At 30.9% G+C, this 20,272-nt stretch overlaps 2 protein-coding genes across 3 annotated transcripts; both read right to left on the bottom strand.

Moving 5' to 3' along the window:
• Positions 1 to 376: 376 nt before the first annotated feature.
• On the bottom strand, positions 377 to 4,819 carry LOC129294288 (BTB/POZ and MATH domain-containing protein 3-like). 2 transcript variants are annotated; one of them, XM_054932527.1, is made up of 4 exons: positions 4,150 to 4,819; positions 2,284 to 2,629; positions 1,519 to 1,801; positions 377 to 961 (listed from the first exon to the last, which is right to left on the bottom strand). In XM_054932527.1, exons 1-4 carry the CDS (start codon positions 4,572 to 4,574, stop codon positions 747 to 749), a joined length of 1,269 nt encoding a protein of 422 aa, XP_054788502.1. In that variant the 5' UTR covers positions 4,575 to 4,819; the 3' UTR covers positions 377 to 746. The 2 variants fall into 2 exon arrangements, with proteins under 2 accessions (XP_054788502.1, XP_054788503.1); XM_054932528.1 differs by lacking the exon at positions 4,150 to 4,819 and adding an exon at positions 2,953 to 3,900.
• Positions 4,820 to 8,472: 3,653 nt separating this feature from the next.
• LOC129294289 (tropinone reductase homolog At5g06060-like) lies at positions 8,473 to 12,347 on the bottom strand. The gene is made up of 5 exons (XM_054932529.1): positions 12,153 to 12,347; positions 11,816 to 12,023; positions 11,038 to 11,254; positions 10,827 to 10,933; positions 8,473 to 8,862 (listed from the first exon to the last, which is right to left on the bottom strand). Exons 1-5 carry the CDS (start codon positions 12,239 to 12,241, stop codon positions 8,668 to 8,670), a joined length of 816 nt encoding a protein of 271 aa, XP_054788504.1. The 5' UTR covers positions 12,242 to 12,347; the 3' UTR covers positions 8,473 to 8,667.
• Between the last annotated feature and the right edge of the window lie 7,925 nt (positions 12,348 to 20,272).

Below are 20,272 nucleotides of genomic sequence, written 5' to 3'. Positions count from 1 at the left end.
AACATAGATAAATAAATACTCCACATAATATTGTGACTTCAAAGTTATCTCAAAATATAATTGAAAGCATGGTTCTCTTAACACTTTTTTAACTTTGGCATTGTACATTCATCTATTTATGATTCTTGCTCAGTTTCTATCCTCGCATGCATGACAACCCTTTAGTCATGTGCTGAGCTTTTCTTATTAGCTTACTCTGGTATTTAAGATTAAAAACATAATTGAGAGCTAAACTATCATGATTATACTATCCATTTTGAAGGAACAAATCAGTGAATCACCATAGCTTCATCCTCATCTGTTTGTCTGATATCCTCACCTATAGTTATAATTCTCTCTATATATAAACAAATAACATTGAAGAGTGGCCTGAACAGATTCAAATGGAGTAGGCAAGGTGGACTTCAATGAATTTATTGGCTACAATCCATTTGGCACGATTGATTCAATCACCTAGCAAATCCTAGCACAAGATAGGGCCAATTTTTATATGGTAAAAGTTCAAGCATTCAGCTATGTTTCTTAACAATTAACACTACTAGTACCATATTCTTTCCAAGAGATAATTACAAAAATATCAGCTATTTACTGTCTGGTAACATTGTCGAGGATATTAGAAACAGCTCTCCCGCCCCAAAAGGGGGGGAAAACTGTTCTGTCCTACAATATTTTGTGTTGTCAAGCCTTTTTTCTTTTCTTTTTTTTTGGATTAACTGACTCAGCAGCACCCTCAACTGCGAACCAAACTATGCCCGCCTCCTGACACGTCTAACGTTTGGATTAACTGATTCGGCAGCACCCTCATCTGCTAAATCTTGCCCATATATGCTGCTGCCACTTCTCTTCCTGCTCAATGTCTGGCTCGAGTTTTCATCTGCCGATGCAAATGCCTCCAACAACTCCAACAACATGGAGGGACAGCTCTCTTTCAAGTGCATGAATGCTTCAGACTGCATTACCGCTGTAGGAAACCAGCTTATACATCATAATGTAGAAAACTCAAGGAATTCCAAAAGGCACAAACAAGGTGATAAACCCTGGAGACCACATATATATAATGAAAAGCACCCTTTGTTCAGATAGAATGTTAAAAAATGAAATAGAAAAATCATTACAATAGTGAAAAGAAGAAAAGCAAAAGAGGTGTGATCGGCTGCGAGTATACTTGGAATCTTTTTTTTTTTTTGCCAATGAAGTATGCTTTAAATCTTTGCAAAAAGGTTAAACACCCAGGGGCCATCCGGCCTCCCTGTCCGCAAAACCAGAAGGGATGGAAATGGGTGGAATGTGTTGGTAGTGGTATTCCCAATAAAGCTCTACCATAATCTTGACATTCAAATTGGTATTTGGCCATATATTATTAGTATATCTATCCTACCAACTTCTGGAAAATACAAAACCAACAAACGAAATTTATAATTGATTGATATGAAAAGTGTGAGGAAACACCACAAAAGCTAATATATATCATGCAACTTACGGTAAAAGGATCTAATACACTCTATATGGATAACACACCTCCCAAGTTCGATGGATTCACAATAAATTTTAAACAGATGGCCTTAAGCTCGGGGCAGTGGTGTTGCTCAGCCAGTGCAAGTGTTGTTGCAACAGTATCAGTGCTGATATCTTCACACAATTTTGATTCACATAATGATTTCAGACGATCAAGATTATACCGATCAGCAGCAGCCAAGAGATGCTGCATCATGGCGGTATGTGTGCACATGGGCAGTGCCACTGAATCCACAGCATTATAGATATCAGGAAGTTCGTCGGTATATATGAAGAGAAGCATTACCTGCTAAGACAGAAAAAGGATTTTCACTCAACCAACCCACTAAACAATAAATTTTAAAACAATAACCATTTCTTATGAAATAAAAATGTGATTGATTTTTTCAGCAGAAATGCATTTCAGTCCTTTAATTTTATACAAGATTCCATTTTAGTCCCTTAATTTTATAAAATATCTTTTCAATCCTCTAATTTTAACATTGTTAGTCTCATATGATGATTTTTTGTGCCAATTATTGTTACTTAAAAAATTAAACTTAATATGTCAATATTTGATAATGTTTTATCAACATTTAACAGTTCAATGGCATTTTTTTGTTAATAAAACTAATGGTTTTCAGGTTAGAGGACTAAAAAAAACACTGTACAAAATTAGAAGACCAAAATGAAATCTTTTATGAACATAAAGGACCAAAGGTGCACTTCCGCCATTTTCTTTCACTCTTTAGATCCCACGATAGTCAATAAGAAAGTTAAAAGCACAACCTTGAAGATAAATGGCTCGATATCCTCCACCACTACTTCATTTATGCAAGGATCCCCAACAAGTCCAAAAAACTGTGCTCTAAACACAGGAGACCGGGCTGCAAGTACCAACTTATGAGCTTCAAAACTTTCATTCTTGACCTTGAAAAGTATGTCGCAACCAACCCCAGTTTCTAACAAGCCCTTAAAATCTTGACCCATGTCTGACCGTGGTACAATAATACTCTGTTTACTTCTCTCAAAACGTGTTTGGACCACACCAACAGTGCAATGCATGACAAGGCAATCATCTTTCAGATACTCTGAAGTTTCTAATAGTGTTCTTCTGAAAAATCTTTTGTAACCCCTGAAATGCATATAGAAAGGTGGGTAAAAGACTTGTAATATTCCCAGCCCTAACATTCAAAAGAATACATCATCAACAAGCCTTATCCCACCAAGTGGGGTTAACATTCAAAAGAATACAGCAACAACAAGTCTTATCCCACTAGGTGGGGTATTAACATTCAAAAGAATGAAAGAAAAAAAATTATTTTCTCAATAAACAAAACATAAAAGGCTTATGAAGCTTTCTTTTATTATATAAAAAAAATTAACACTTGAGACAACAACTGAGAATAAATCTGCTGCATCAGGGCACAGACCAATTGTCAAACACAGAATGCTCACCCAACCTGATTCTGAAATTGCATATCCTGGAATACTGACCTTTAAAACACCAATTTCACAACTACCTTGAGAGAACAATAAAACAAAATTATGTTAGAGACAATTCTTGAGTAGTAGCATTGCCTTTGCTGGAAACCCAAGTTCGTAGCAATGGATTAATCAACTAATCACCCTCTTCCGTTCATATTTATTTTAAATTGACAAACATAAGAGCACCAAAACTAATCTAATCAAGCAAGTCTTTACCATTTTCTCACCTCCAATAAACTAGCGCGTCAATGTGCAGAACCAATAAAACTATATCCAAACCGAAAATTATTCAAAAAGGGAAAATTAATCATTTAATCCTATAATTTTGATTCGGTTGTAATTCAATTTCCAAACTTTAACTCAATTCTACTCAGTCCTTATAATTTTAACTCAAATGTAACTCAGTCCTTAACTTTTAATCCAATACAACTCCATCCATATAGTTTTAACTATTTAAAACATTAGTCTCTAAGCTTCCCAAAAAAAAAAAAACACTCGAGTCTTTATAATTTTATTTTCTAAAGTATAGGAACCAACAAAACTATAAAAATTGAGTTGCACCGAGTTGAAATTTAAGAACTAAATTACAACTAAGTCAAAACTTTAGGGACTAAGTTTCATTGACTCTTCACTCAATAAAACCAAGGTTTAATTGAGTCAAAAAATACAAGGACCAAATGATTAGGCACTGAAACTATAAAAATTAAGTTACACCAAGTCTAAGTTTAAAAAGTGAATTACAAGTAAGTCAAACCTATAAAACTCAGTGGAGTCTTTACTCAATAGAACTAAGTTTTAATTGAGTCAAAAATACAAGGACCAAATAAAAATGCTAAGTTACAACTGAATCCAACCTGTTCAATTTCAAACAAGTCAACATTATAGGAACCAAAAGATTAATTTTCCAAAAAATAAAAAATAAATCATTGAATTGGTGATCTTTTTTAAGATAAGTAGATTTAATAACAATACCTTGCACTGTTCTCACTAATGACTAAGCCCCGTTTCTAGTAGCGCCAGAAGGAAAATCATCCACTCGAATCAAACCCCCTAAACCCCAAATTGTCACAATATAAGGTTTATGCCCACTAAACACCTTCCCAATATCAGAATTTAACAACAAAAATTGACGCCAAAAGAAGAACAAGCACTCCACGAAATTCATACCACATGCTGCCTCTATACTTCAACGTATAGGGTCCACTCTCCAGCGGGCGATCAAAATGGCTATGTACCTTATCATTCCCCTTCTCACTCTGATCCACCAAAGTCAATTTAAACAAAGCTCTCACATCGGTTCCCTCGCTCGCCAAGGCTATGAAAACCGAAACATACGTGGAATTGTCCTCTGGGTTCTTGCCGTCCGGGTAAAAATATATGGCCCAATCGTAACCACCAACACTGAAAGTGTCGCTCATTATATACTTACCAGCACCCATCCCTTTGGCCAAAGAATATCCCTTTATGGTAAATTGATGCGACCCATCAACCGTCTCGCTGATGGACCGAGAGCACGATCCCGACTCCGAGAAGGGCTTGAAATCACCCAGTCTTTCTTCCAATTCAGAGGTTCCCGAGGGTTTAGGGGACATGACGAGCAAGACACTAAAACCCTAGGGGTAAAAAAGACCATGAAGGCCAGGACTGGAGAAAGGGAGAAGGGCGAAAGAAGCCCTGAGCGCAGCTAATTGGGTCACAGAGTGATCAAGGCTCAAGGGGAGAGAACCGTGGCGGAGAATGGGAGAGAGTGAGGAGGGAGAAGACGGGAAAGGAAGTGGGGATGCCGTTAGGCGGAGGGCGAGGGCGGGTGAACATGGACTTCACGAACGCGGCATCAGTTACTACCTGCTATAGAACGCGAAAATTACACTTAGGGGTGTGTTTGGATTTAGTTGAGAATAATTGATGGTAAAAAAATAAAGTAATATAATTAATTTTAAACATAATTAATTGTGCTATGAGGTTTGTAATTAATTTATAAAATTACTTAATAAAATTAATTTTAATCAGAATTAAAAATATAGTGAAATCATGATCCAATATATGTTAAAATTAATTATAAATTAATTTTTTTAAATATCCAAATACTTATTATACTTGTCAAAATCAATTATGAATTTAAAATTATAATTTTTTTAAATATTCAAATATTTTATTCGTGTCAAAATTAATTATAAATTTAAAATTATAGTTATCTCATAAACTACTATTAACTTCTTTTCAATTCATATTTTTAATTATACTTTTTTAAAAAATTATCCAAAAATCATATAAATTGTTTTATAAATCATATTTTTTGGCTTATATTTGATTTTGATGTAAGTGTGTGGATATTTTAAAGAAAAATATGGTTTTGGATTCAAAGTTGATTATGCCATGTTAATCAATTATGAACCTATAACTATAATTATCTCATAAGTTGTTATTATTATTTTTCAATTCATATTTTTAATTTTACTTTTCTAAAAAATTATCCAAGAATCATCTAAATTATTTTACAAATCATATTTTTATGTTTATAATTGATTTTGATATATATAAATGTGTTTGGATATTTTAAAGAAAAACATGATTTTGGCTTCAAAATTAATTTTGACATGTATAATAGGTGTTTAGATATTTTTAGGAAAACATGATTTTAGGTATATAACTAATTTTAATATGTAATAGAGATGTTTGGATATATTTTTTATAAAATTATAATTTTGATCTTTAAAATTGATTAAAAAGATTATTCAAACAGACACGTAATTACTTATTTCTGTGGAGGATCATCCAAATACTCTCATCAAAGTTATATTTCTGGAAAAAATAACTTATATGGGATGTTGTTCTCTTATTATATTGGAGGAATGACAACTAGGTTTCAAAGAGACAATTTTATTATAATAAAATCCCATCAAATTTCAAAATACAAAAGCAAGTCCTTGAGATCTTCAGCTAATATTTTGATACATTGAAAAAGACTCAAATATCCCAGATAATTATAATAAAAAAATTTTAAATATATAAATTCACAACTTATTCTCCTAAATTCGTAACTTCATTTATTTTAACTTGTAACTTGATTTCATATTTTTATTTATAAATACAATATTTCAACATTGAATTTTGTACTATTCGCAATTTATTTTCTTAAATTTGCAACTCTATCTAATTATATCTGCAACTCCTTATCTTGGTTTTATGTATGAATATATAAAAAATTGTAAAAATTTTATTATTATTGAAATGGGCCCAAATTCGTGTTTGTATTCTTGGCTCACACCAAAATAAGTTTACAATTGAGTTTAATTAATAAATGGATAGAGTTTGGTGGCTTCAGTTGTAGGCAAACAAAAATGAATAAGCCTTGGTTTTGAATTTGAATGATTAACCCATCTAATTATAAGTTAAAAGTCAAAAGATTATTGATGTGGGAAATGGATTATTAATTTTGTTATAAATCCAAACTATTTAGCTATTCTCCATTATGTCATGCGGTGGCTGTGGATGTGTAGGAAAAAGAGTAATCTATATTTTTTTCCAAAATCAAAAGAACCATTAGGTTGAGAAAATAAACTATTTCTAACTAATTGATATATATATATATATATATATATATTATAAATAAGGCGTTATACATCTTACCAGATGGAGTTACAAATATGAGAAAATAAGTTACAACCAATTTCTAGATCACTCGTCGCAGATCGCCGGCAAACCTTGAGATGTTGAGCCTCATCCGTAAGCGCCCTCTCACAGATTTTCAGACCCACCAACACAATCATAATCAATTTCTCCCGATCCTTCTGCGTCGCTTTGTGAAACCCAGAAACTTTCAGCATGCATCTCACGCCTATGGATTTCTCCGAATCGTCTAAAGTCTTACCAGTTCAGCATGCCCCTACTTCAACAAGTCTGCCCTCAACCCATCAATATCTCATCCAACTTGTTACCCACAAGTAATAATTCAATACTACCCAAGGCTTCTTTTTCTTACCCAAATTATAATTCCATTCAGAACAAAGGTTCTAGCTCAGGATGTCAGGGCAAAAGAAAGTTGGAGAAACAATTGTTAATGGAGGCCGCAGCAAAATCATCAATTTCTATAATGGTGTTTAGCTTTAAATTATTGTGATTGTGATTTTATTCTTTCATTTTAAATTATAGTTGTTGTAACTCAGAATTTATGTACTTGTGTTTTGTTTTTGGATTTAGCTAGTTTTTTAATTTAATAAGTGTTGTTATTATGTTATATAATTTCTCTTCCATATTTGGTGCTTTATTAAAATGTCTTGATCTCATTCCAATCTCAAATTGGACAGCTTTTAGAATAAGATAAGATATGGGATAAAAATTTATTTTCATTAATTTTTTAAGATGAAACACGAGATAAAACTGTTTTAGTCCCATGAATGAGGTTACATGGAATATCAAGCCAAGAAGGAAGAGAGAATGGCAAGTAAGTCTTAAAATATCAATTTAATGATTGTTAAACTCATGACAAAGTTTTCAATAAATGATTGACAAATATCAATTTTAAAAATTACATATTAAGATTTAAAATATCAAACAATGGAAATGTAATTGTCAATTTGGTTTTTCATTGGCCAAGAATCAGTTCGTCTCATTTGATAAAAATTAATTTTGAAAATAAAATTATATTTAAATATATTTTTTTCAAAATTTAAGTTGATAAAGTAAAAATTATTTGAATTATATAAAATGTAAAGTGCTTTTGAATATATAATTAAAAAAAAGACATTAATTTTTATGATTTATAATTTTTGTTATACAAATATTTCATATTAAAAACGTTTAAAAAATTTATTTAATAAAAATATAAGCAACATAAAATTTGATATGTAAATAATAAGAATAAAAATTTTAAAGTTTGATACATTTGACATATAACTAATTCAATATACATTAATATTAAAAATTAACCAGATTAATTGTTCAATTTATAATGTATAATCTTATATCTGAATTAGTTTTTTAAAAAAATTGTATAGAATTTTCCTATCTTCTAATTTTTTTTTTTTTTCCAACCATCCATCCCCACTCCCTTTTTTTTCCCAGTCAAAACTCAACCATCCATTCCTATTCCCCAAAACTTGAACTCAACTTGGAAATATAGGATTCCACTGTCAAGCACCATAAAGTATAGGCAGAAGCAAATAATTGCAAACGTTAAAAAAGAGAGAAGAAAGACACCAAGAAACAAAGGGTAACTTGATCAAATAAAAATTAAATACACAATTACACTCCCATTAAATATACAACATCTCACTTTCAATTTCAAAAGCTCCAGATTTTTTCACTAGCCAAATCAATTTCCTGCCTCACCTGAATGTGCTTTTTGAGATATCAAATCGGATGTTGAAAGTAAGAAAGTACTTTTTAAATATAAAAAGCTATAAAACCAAATGGGATATAAATATATATATATATATATATATATAATTTATCATCATTCAATTTTTATTAGTACTATCAACTATCAAGTAATAATAAAACGTTTAAATTATTAAAAAACGTTTAATTTTAGCATGTTAAATAAGTCACACTAAACAGTGACGAATACAAATTAGAAATTACAATCAACAATAACAGGCCAAAAATTCCACACATCTTAGTTGAATGGGTGGCTAAACCCTGTCAACAGAAGGGCAACATCAGTCCGGAAAAGAAAATATTGCTTTAGGTTGATTTCATGTTGAACTGAAATGCATTGACGGTCATTCCTCCATCAACAGAAACAACCTGTCCATTGATGTAGGATGCAGCAGGTAGACAAAGGAAAGCCACCAAGGATGACACTTCATGTGCTTCTGCTATTCTCTTTATCGGCGTTCGAGCTAGGATTTCATTCACAAACTCTTTGTCTTCAAGCAACTATTATCACAGTCAAACACCATTAGTAACTATTACCAAATGAATCTTTATTTTCATCTAAACGTTATACATAAATAGGTAAGAGGGAGGGTGGAGGCTGTCCCCTGAACAAGTCCAAAAGGAGGCTGCAAAGTTCATCTAACCAGACTTGCACAATATTGAGATCCTCTTTCCGAGAATTTCCTATTTGTCCACACTATCACGGATGCTTCTTGAATTTATATTATAAAAGTGGTAGAAGATTTAAAAAGGCATAGAGTAATCCCTAATAGAAAGTGGCAGGTATAAAATTAGTCAGATGTCATTAATAGGTAAAGATTACCTGAAGGCAGGCAGAGTTACATGGGAGTTGAAGTGGGGATAATTTTCAAGGTTTTTCATCCATATTTTCCATGTTACCTCCTTTCCAATAAGTCGATTTACTTCTCCCATATAATTTTTTTCTTAAGCATGGTCTGACACAATCAATAGTAACTATTAATTACAACAATTGCCTTGTGAAGTAGCGACCTCAGTGGATTAAAACATTCTAGTATTTATCTTTATATGGAAAAATTATTACATAGTACTCTACAGGTGCCACATCATTTGCACTCTAGCTGATAAAAATTGTTTGGATCAGATAAATTAATAATTACTTTATCTTTTGAATGTACATGCATTTCTCTTTCTTCATTAATCTCTTTCCAACCCTCCTTTACATTTGGATTGTTCTTATTAGTAGGAGTGCAAATGACATGATACTTCAAGATCATATAATAAGTCCTCCTTTACAAAAGATGTAATGATGTACAGTCTAAGTCAACAAAATAAACCCATCGGCACTCAATAAGCCGACAGCAGCAGGAAGAATATGGCCCAAAAAAATGAATATGAAAAAAAAAAATGAAATCATAACATGCAAAATGCAAACGCACTCAATTTAAGAAGCGCTTCAAGCGTTTCCAATCAAGTTTTCCAACAAAAATGACATGGAGGAAAATTTTTTGAAAGACCCAATCATGTGCTGTTGACCAATTGGGGGGGGGGGGCTTGTCATGATTTTGTTGAGAAACTCGATAGAAAACGCATAAGAACCATATTAAGTCCAATTAGTAATTATTCCCTGCTTTTCGTTGACTAGACTATTTTGTAATGTAGCTCAGCCAGTAATAAACCCTTAAAACAAATAAAGTAAGTAGAAGCAAAAGGAGGTTAAGCAATATATCCACTGAAATATAACCTGAAACCATTCCATCCCTAGTTCAATTTTTGTTTAACTGTTCTTGGTATTTTCAATTATTATTTGACTCTACAGGTTACATTTATGCTATGTTTTCTCAAGCATATACATGACATACATCTCTTGCATGGAAATCACTAGATTGGAAATAAAATAATGGAGATGATGCAGCGGAAGCAGTGCGTGGAACAAGAGAAGCAAAACAGAGAAACAGACCAGAATGTAGCAGAATGCATACGAGTCATCCACACATGAACTCAGAATAGATTTCGTAACAGAAATCTAAAGAACTACAGGGTATTAAGAATAGTGTTAGATACTCTTCTAATCTCAAACATGCCTACGTTCCAGGTGATCCTAATACAAAACTGGAGTATAAAAAATAACTTAAAAAAGCTATGTTGATAATTTTTTTCAAGACATCACAGACAGATGAGGATAGTGAAGACAACATTAACGAGACAAAAGCATATATACTATCAGTAGTCAACGTTGAATCAAATAATGAGTCAATGACAAATAAGCAGTTCTCTTTCTTTAGTTTTTTTTTTTTTTTTTTGGGGGGGGACAAATGACAGATTTCACATTTAAGGCAACTTCATTTTTCAATCTGTCAACATACTTCTGCTTTAATCAAATTTCACATCAAGGTTCAATGGTCCATCTTAAAACAAAACAGAAGCAACAAGGCCATGGAACAGAAACTAAAACATATAGAATAGACAGGGTGTAGGAGCATTACATGTTCCACGAGTGAGGTTTTTGTATACCACGGTGCAACACAGTTGCTCCTTATATTGTCTTTTGCCCATTCACAAGCAAGATTTTTCGTAAGTTGATTGATTGCAGCTGTAAAATGAAGCATATTGAGCCCCTTGAGGAATCTCTTTCAATATACTTTGTAAACATCATTTTTAAGCAAACGATAACACCAAATTATAACATCAACTCACCTTTAGCTGCAGCATAAATGGTTCCGGTACCTATATTTGACAGACCTGCAACTGAGGAAATGAACACGATGCTTCCATTTCCAGATGCTTTGAGAAGGGAATACGCAAGTTGGCATAGATGGTATGCCGAGTCCAAGTTAGTGTTCATCAACTTCATATAATCTTCGGCATTATAATCAACTGTTGGCTTCCTCATATTTGTTCCAACGTTATTTACCTAAGCTCACATGATGCAATTATAACATATTTCAGAATCCAATTTTCACAGAAAAATAAAACTGTTCTAGAGTGCAGTTTTTCAAATGATGCCATGCTTACAAGGTAAATAAGTCAAGCGATTGTAACTGAAGTATGCCAATTTCTACCAATATAAAGAGAGTTAGGGGGGGGGGGAGATGGATAGCTAAGTTGGATATCTCAATTTTTATCACCAGAAAATATACTTGTATCAATTTGGCCTTCTTAGTGCCTCGAAAGCATAGGAGAAAAGGTCTTAGCAACTGAATAAAAAGGCCTTATTGACTAAGTTTCTGTTAGGTTTGGAGGGAGGGGAGGGGACCTGTTTGATTGGAAAAATCGAAGAATGCACCTTGTTTGGTTAAAATAAAATGGAGATGAATTTTCCCTGCCCTCCCCTCCAAATTGGGGGATTTGGAGGATATTAAAATCCCTCCCCCTTCCCTTGCCCCTCCCTCCCCTCCCCCCTAAAATCATTCCCTTTTCGTGCGTCCCTTGACCAAACACTGCTATGTCTTCTGTAACTTGGGTGAGAACTCACAAGGATGTTTAACTTGCCGTTGAGTTTAGAAGCCATGTCTTCTATAAGCTTCAGTCTCTGGGGCCGAGACGACACATCCCAAACCGACCCATAAACCGTAAAGCCTTGATCTTGCCACTCCTTCAAGCATTTATTGAGCTCCTCCTCGTTCCTAGAACAGGTGTACACGGTAGCGCCAAAGTCGGCTAGTTCCTCCACCACAGCATGCCTGAACACCAAGAATATAACCTAAAGTAGACTTGGAGCGCTTTCAGGTAGAGAGGCATGGTTCCACGCTAAAGCGTAAGTAGGAAAAAATTATACATCGCCGAAAAGAAAAGGAGAAAAGAAATCGAACCCAATTCCACGAGTTCCACCAGTGACAAGAGCAGTCATTCCCTTGAGTGACCATCTGGAGCCTCTGTTGCTACTTTCCGGCTTCGCCATCGGCTTCGAGCTTCGGAACTCTGAAGTCTGATCTCGCTTTCTTTCTTTTTCTTCCCCCCTCCTTGGAACCAGCCAACGAGGCGGTCGGGTTGGATACTTGGATATGCTTTCCTGGCCGGATTGGATAATCTTTTTTTTTTCCCCAGTGCAAGACGGTAAAATCGTGCAGAAATCGGGATCACGTAATATTAAAAGTCTCAAGGTTTTTATTTTACAATCAATAGACAGAGACTGTCAAATAAATAACATCAAAATTTTTAGTAGATGGCTTGTTAGCCATTAGGCTGATACATTTATTAATTTTTTTATATACGTGATCAAAAATAATATTTTAATTTTATATGATAAAGTGTCTGATATTATTAAAAATAGTTGTGAGAAGATGATTATGAAAAAAGCTTCAGTTAATAAAAGATAGAGCTTTCATAAAATTTAAATAAAATATGACTATAAATTTTAGTATTTCAACGTAGGTTGAAATCTTTTAAAATTTTTATTAGTTCAACAACAGTGATAGATTGATAATCAAAATTTTTTTAAAAAAATTTAATTCAATTACCTTTATCATAAAGCCATCATAAATTGCAATTTTATTGAAGTTGACAGAACCAACATTTGATCTGACCTAAGTCGAATTTGGTGGGATCCAATTTGGATTGGATAATCTAAATCTTGGAAGTTGGGGAAACTCAAAAAGTATGCATTAAATGCAGAGATTAGAAATGGGTCCCAAAAATAGGCAACTTCTAAAAAATAATAAAATAAATAAACCTTATAAAATAATTATATTTAAGAAATTAATAAAAAAAAATCTATCAATGTAGTGTTAAAATAAATAACAAAAAAAATCAACATCAATCATTTAAACAACACAATATGCCATGCGTTCAAAAATATAAAAAAAAAATTTAAGTAGTTGGATATTTAAAAATATAAGATATTTTTAATCTTTTGAGGTGTAATTATTATCTTATTTTTAAAAATATTTTTATAAATAATGACTTTATATTTATTGTAGGGTGTTTAATAGAAGTAAATATAAAAAGATATGTTAGTTTAAAAATAGGCAACTAATTTATTGAAAAGAAAAATTCTGTTAAAAATATCTTATATTTTTAAATGAAGAGGGTATTTAAATTAGTATTGATCTTTTGGAAATAGTATTTGAAATGTTGCCTAAACTTGAGCTCCTTTTTTTGAAGCCCATTGGGACCAAGTCTTGAAACTTGATTTCTCAAAAGTAACCCTAATTTTTTAAAACTTAAACTCTTATCTAAATAAAATCTTCAAGTCTTATTTTCAACTATAATGAGGTGCTTACCACTTCGACTCCAATATGAGCCTTTCATTTTACTTTGGCATAAGCTTTGTCGTTTGTTAAATTAATTTTTAATTATTTTTTAATATTATATTTATTAATATAAAAATTATAAAAAAATAATATCAGATTAGGTTGTTTTTTATATTTGTCAGAGAATAAGCACCATGATAATCTTTATGTTTGACAAGAACTGGACTATATAAATTTAAAACTTTTTATTTTTATTTTATATTTATTAAAATAAAAAATTTTTATAATAATATTAGATTAGATTGTTTTTTATAGTTGTCAGAGAATAAGCACCATGATAATCTTTATGTCTGACAAGACTTGAACTATATAAATTTAAAACTTTTTATTTTTATTTTATATTTATTAAAATAAAAAATTTTAATAAATCTATTTATCATCAATCTAATAAATATAAATTTAATCTAGACAATTAAATTTTAAATTAAAATTTTATAATCTCTCCCAAGTTTTTGAATACTTAAATTCAATTGTAAATTATTTTTATCTTTAATGAATTTTTAGTGACACCGTAAACTTTGAATTCAAATATCTATCTAATATCTCTCAAAATACCTCCCACGACAAATCATTGATACCCACACAATAGAACCAGAATCAACATGAATGAAAGAAAGAATGCAAAATCAATTCAATTACGACGACAAGGACAGAGAAAGGAATTTGGAACTTTCAGCTTACCAACTCTTGCATGCTAAAATTAGATGTTCAAGCTTCGTGCGTAAGCTTCTTTCAATTTGTGCTTAATTTCCTTTCCATTGCGATGGTCATTTTCATCTTTTTACCAAGAAAATTATTTACAATTAGGACCTCAAGAATTGTAGTGTTAAATTAAAATTTATTGGTCTTTTTTAACAAATAGGATAATAAGATTGTCCAGGGCCCTTGGTTTCAATTTTCCTGTATAAATATATATATATTGAAATGTTTGCGGAGGATGGGCTGGAGGGATGGGCTGGGGGAATTGGTTTTCAAATTACGTGGCTTTAATTTGGCCCCCAAAAAGAAAAATGCCTGGGTTCTCTCTCTCTCTTTTCTTGTTTTGAACAATATTATTTAATACCCTTTTTTTCTATTTTTTGTTTTGTTTTCAAGATTTAACTAAAAATCTAAAAGACATGCTGGTGTATTCCGTTCAAATGAAATTTTCATAATTGAGAGAATATCTTACATAATTTTATTTAATTCCAATTAACCTTATTTATCTTCTTTCTTTTCTAAAAATTATGACCCAAAATTAAGTCTTTAGAATTAAATCCGCTTTAGATGAATCATCTTCACTCAAATAACTTTATGGTAAATTTCATTTATTATGAAACTATTTCTTCCTAATAATACTTAAATTTTTGAAATAAAATTTATCATTTGTGAACAAAAAGCTACTTATCATTTACCACCATTCCTGTACCGTCCCAATTTTATTTTATTACTTGAATCCTAGATGAAGCAATGAAAGGTACAAGTAACACATTTTGATGGGTTACACGAAGAACTATAGGCATAGATAGTTTAAGCTAAAAGAAAAAAGTAGTGAGGTTACAAATATATTTTTACACATTTAAATTATATATCAAATCAAATAACTGTCACTGAGCCTGGTACAAGTGTGTTAAGAAGCATAATCAAATTCGAAAGAAAAGCCATTTATAAAATAAAAGAACCGTCACTTTTTTAACAAGTCATATGTCCAAATTTTTTATTGATATCACACAAGACATGTCTGTAATGAATATTATCATTGCACCTCTATCTCTACGCGTCAATTTAAAGCTTTCATGTATCCATCTCAATTTACCCACATTTTTATACAAAGCTTTCAAATGAAGCAATAAACCATAAAAGTATCCAGGGGCAGAACCAGACTTTAAATCTAAGGGGGGCCAAGATCTTGAAGTCAATAAATATTATTATTAATTTAAGTGATTTAAAAATTAAAGCTAAATAGATAAATAATAATAAAGAAAAACTTAAATACTTAAACAATCAAAATCAAATGTCTTGTTATTGATATTTTTTACTTTTATACGTACTTTTTTTATCAAAATTCAGTTATTTTGATTTGATTGAGAAAAATTACATTAAGTATATAAATTTTAGTACCTATTTTTTTTATAACAAGTACCGAAGTATTTTATAATAAATCCTGTACAATTAGATCCCATTGAATGTTAAGATTTGATGAGAGGATAGAGTAAATACGTAATCTTTTGTAAAACTTAAATCAATATATAAGATATTATTTACAAAAAATTGACATGCATAGGACAATCTTAAAAATGATTTGCTATTTCAAATGACCTCGTTTAAAAAGAAAAAGGGTAAAAATAGACTAACATATACATATAAATATTATGCATTACTCTTTCTTATCAATAGAAAATTAATGTTAATAAGGGGGGCCTTTAACGGAGTTCCGCCCTACACGTATCACATATTTTGGGGGGCTACAAGTAATAGGATGGGCACAGATAATCTAAGCTGAAAGGAAAAAAATAACCCGGCGAAACATATATTTATGCACATTTAGATTAAACGTCAAGTTACATATTATTATTGAACCTTGTATGAAACATTAAGAAGTATGATCAAATTCCAAAGAAAAACCATCCATATAGAGTCAAAGTACTATCACTTCTCTAATAATCCGAATATTTAATTTTGAAAGTTAACACACAAGACATGCCAACATGAAATATTATTGCACCTCTACATGTCAATTTAAAGGCTTTATGCATTAGTCTTGTTTTACCCACATTTCAAGTGAAGCAATGAATATATATAGCATGCATTTTGAGAAACTACAAGAAATTAAGTGCTTTCAAAACCAATCACATCAACCTGAATTGATATGAATTAATTATAAATAAAATTTAATTTTTTTTAACAAAATCAATTGGCTCGGTTTGGTTTAAGTTTTTACTTTTGAAAACTTGAACCAAACGAATCAAATCTTGTTATATTTATTATATATATTTTTATAAATTTGTAAAAGTTTTTTCCCTTTCTCAAGTTTAATTATTTGTAAATAATCAATAAAAATAAGTTATAATTAGTTAAATGTTATTTATAATTGTTTAAGATAATTTTTAATTTTATAATCAAGTATTTTAAAGCTAATACATTGATCTTTACTAGTTGAATACGCTAATTAATTGTTAAAAAATATTATTTTGTGCTCAAGAGATTTTTTTCATTGCAAATAATAATTAATAGTTAAAAATTATTAGTGAACATGAATATATATTAGTGATTGTGAGAATATCTCATTAAAAATTCCAAACTTAATTTCCAAACTTAATTCAGACCTAAACCAAATCAAATCAAACCAATTAAAGGAAAAAATCAAATAAGTCTCATATTATAGTAAATTGATTGGTTTGATTTGATCTAATTTTTTTCCTCAAAACCAAACCAAGCTAAACTTGTGAACACCCTTACAAAAAGTAGAGAATGATAATCTTGAAAGGAAAAGGTACCCCCTTAATAATATATTTCTATACATTTAAATTAGACATCAAATCATATAATTGTCATTGTGCCTTGTCGAAGTGCATTAAGAAGCATGATCAAATCCCACATAAAAGCCATTTAAATAAAATTAAAGTATGATCATTTCTCTAATAAACCACATATCTGATTTTGATTTATACACACAAGGCATGCATGTAAGAAGTATTACTGTACCTCTGCATGTCAGTTTCAAGCCTCCATGATCAATCCTAATTTACATGCATTTTTACACAAGCATTCAAATGGAGTAATGAATGGTCCTTGCAGCACTTATCTTGGGAGACTACAAGCTGCAGCACAGGCTCAAATAATCTAAAGTTGAAAGGGAAAAAAAAAATCCAAAATATATTGATGCATATTTAAATTAAAAATAGACGGCACATTTCATAATATCTATTTAATTTTATTTATAAGTCATGGTGTGATATTTTAAAATTTTAAAATTATTTTTTATGAGAGAGAAAAAATAATATAATAATATTTTTTGGATTTGTTATATAAAAATATATTTAAAATTTTATATATTTTTATTTTTTTATATTTTTTTGTATTGATATTGATAATATTAATAAAAATGATTTATAAAAAGAATTGAAAGGGTAGATTTTAATTCATCCTTGTACGGATGCATTAATTATCCCAAAGTAAAACAATTAATTTCAAATCAAAGTTGTCCAGGGGGTCATATATCCCGTTTTTATATAATTCATTGATTGATATTATGACTATTCTACAAGTCAACGACAAAGAAAACGAAATCTTGTCAAATCTGACGCATTATTGAAGTAAATATAATATTATTTATATATACTCCAAAATATATTTCCATGTTTTACTGCTGTGAAATTATATAACTATTCTGAATGATGAATTTTATTGCACTTAAATAATATTATAAAATTATTGATAAAAAAAACCAAATAATATTATAAACTTATTGGCCAAAAAAATAATATTATAAAATTTAAATACAAGTTAAATCAAATGTTACATCATTTGTCCTAAAAGGACGTGCCAACTCAGCATATTGCAAGCAATTAAGCCACCGCCGGGAGACAACGTGACCTCGTATAAATTTAGTAGATATGTAGTTTTTTTTTTTACAATGTTCACTTGCCTAAAAAAATCATTTCGCACTGAAAAAGCTTCCTTTGATATCATAAAAATGACAGGCTTGTTTTCAAATAGATGTCCCTGCTAAAATTGAGATGAAAAGGCTACTAATTCCAGCTAACAAATATGTCTAAAATAAAATAAATTAAGTATCAGATCTTTAAGAACAAGAATCAATCATCAATATATAATAGAAAGCTATTCCACAAAACTTTTTTTTATGAACAATAACTTTGAGTTTTTTAGTCATTTTACTGTTTTATTCACGCAGGAATGGAGCAAAATGTTTTCATTTTGAAGAGACAGTTGGGGCATTGTAGTCTTTTGGCTATTTATCTAGTGGATCATGTCATCACACCCCTAAAAAATTGTGTTTTGTTTATTCAGTGTATAAATTCGCTTTTACAAATTTCAAATTTAAATTATATTTTAAAGTATATATTTTATAAATTACATAATTTTTTTGTTTACTTCTTTTCATCTTTTTAATATATTTTCTTTTGAATTAAAAAATAAATTAAAATACATGCTACCTTCTTTTGCTCTTTTCCAAAACACTTAAGCCACTTTGTCTCTTTTCTTTCATGTCTTTCGCCCTTTATTCAGTTGACTTTTCTATCATCTCTCTCTCTCCCCTTTTCACCTATTAGGGTTGTTTCCTCGCGCTGCTCCTTCTCTCTCCTTACCTCCACCAACAGGCCATCACCTCTATTTTCTCCTTTAGAAGATGCTTTCCAATTCCTCCTTTAACTCTATTTTTCCTAATCAAATGAAGAAAGGCATGATCGCACGATGGTGCGAATGGTGTCCAAAGATGCTCTCCTTTCAATTACAATCTTTTGATTTCATTCAGTAAGTATATCCTTTAACCTTTTGCCCCATCACTTTTATGTTCGTTCTTTTCCCTCTTTCTTCATCAGCCTCTCCCTTCCTTTTCTCTTTCATTGTCTCTTCTTCACCGATTCTGTCTTCTTCCAATGAATAAATTAGCTAGGTCTTCAATGGCTTTATCATTACATTTCCTGTCACAAGGTCAAGCGGATGGATAAATTTGGGGAAGGGAAAGAATGAAATTTTAGGAACCCCTAACTCACTAATCTCAACATTTACTATGTCACTGTTTAAAATCATCGCTCCTTTGTTGCTGTTGTATGTTGTTACTGGATGGAAGGATTTTTACTCTTTCCATTTCAGATCCCATTACTTTGTTGGGATTTTGTTTCTAGGCTAGAAACGATGGCTTGTCAAAGAAACTAAAGATGGTGCCAAATTGGTAAATTATCTCTCTTCTTCACAATATCTGGTTTTTTTTACTGTTGCTGCTACAAGAGAAAGTATTGGTGTGGTGAATGCTTATTTCTTTTCAAATATATTGTCATATATTAGGAGCTTGATTTTCAAGGTGTCGTTGAAAATCAGCATGGGTGAATGCTAATTTACCCATACTTATTTCTGGATGGTGTCGCTAGATGATTACTTCTATTCTAACTTTTTTGCTCGCAGTGACCTTTATGTTTTGTAAATACTTGTTTCCTTGAATTTCTCAAATTTAATGTATTGTTGCTTGTGACTATATGTGCTTTTCTTGGTTAAATTCTTTCTTGTCATGAAGAGTGTTTCCTATCCAGAGCTTTACATAAGTTTATCTATCTCTATTTTTGTAGCTTGTGTTCTCAAGTCCAATGATGTGGCATGTCCTTTTAAGGGCTCTCGTGTAATTATTTGGTGAGCTTTATATTGATGTTTATTAATATTCTTCTTTTATGTTATTCTTTATATAAAAAAATTAGTTCAGTTTGCTATCATGTTGTGCCTATATATATATATTATCAAACATGCTTTATCGAAAATCTCATTGATGATTATTGCTTGTGGTGATTTGAATAATGCCACTTATAAAATTTGTGTTAACTATTAAATATAAAATTTGATGATAAAAGAGAAGCTGAGAATGGAGAAAAAAATGAGAAAGAGTAAGTCCCTCATCTTATTTAGGTTGCTTGCTATCATTCCCATACATTATTTTTAATCTCGTGTTCCATTTTCCTCTTAAATAA

Source organism: Prosopis cineraria, unplaced genomic scaffold (genome assembly GCF_029017545.1).
Source record: "Prosopis cineraria cultivar Desert tree isolate PC_DT_omini unplaced genomic scaffold, ASM2901754v1 PC15, whole genome shotgun sequence".
Taxonomy (NCBI): domain Eukaryota; kingdom Viridiplantae; phylum Streptophyta; class Magnoliopsida; order Fabales; family Fabaceae; genus Prosopis; species Prosopis cineraria.
The sequence above is the reverse complement of the archived record's forward strand: the minus strand, read 5'-3'. Positions and strand labels throughout refer to the sequence as shown.

Excerpts from the sequence above, each read along its gene's own strand:
- LOC129294289 (XM_054932529.1), bottom strand. The coding sequence starts at position 12,241 with ATGGCGAAGCCGGAAAGTAGCAACAGAGGCTCCAGATGGTCACTCAAG. Across the intron at positions 10,934-11,037 it reads CATTTATGCTGCAGCTAAAG|CTGCAATCAATCAACTTACG; the intron begins GTGAGTTGATGT and ends TTCATTTTACAG. Across the intron at positions 8,863-10,826 it reads AAACCTCACTCGTGGAACAT|TTGCTTGAAGACAAAGAGTT; the intron begins GTAATGCTCCTA and ends CTGTGATAATAG.
- LOC129294288 (XM_054932527.1), bottom strand. The coding sequence starts at position 4,574 with ATGTCCCCTAAACCCTCGGGAACCTCTGAATTGGAAGAAAGACTGGGT. Across the intron at positions 2,630-4,149 it reads AAGTATAGAGGCAGCATGTG|GGGTTACAAAAGATTTTTCA; the intron begins GTATGAATTTCG and ends TATGCATTTCAG. Across the intron at positions 1,802-2,283 it reads TCGAGCCATTTATCTTCAAG|GTAATGCTTCTCTTCATATA; the intron begins GTTGTGCTTTTA and ends CTGTCTTAGCAG.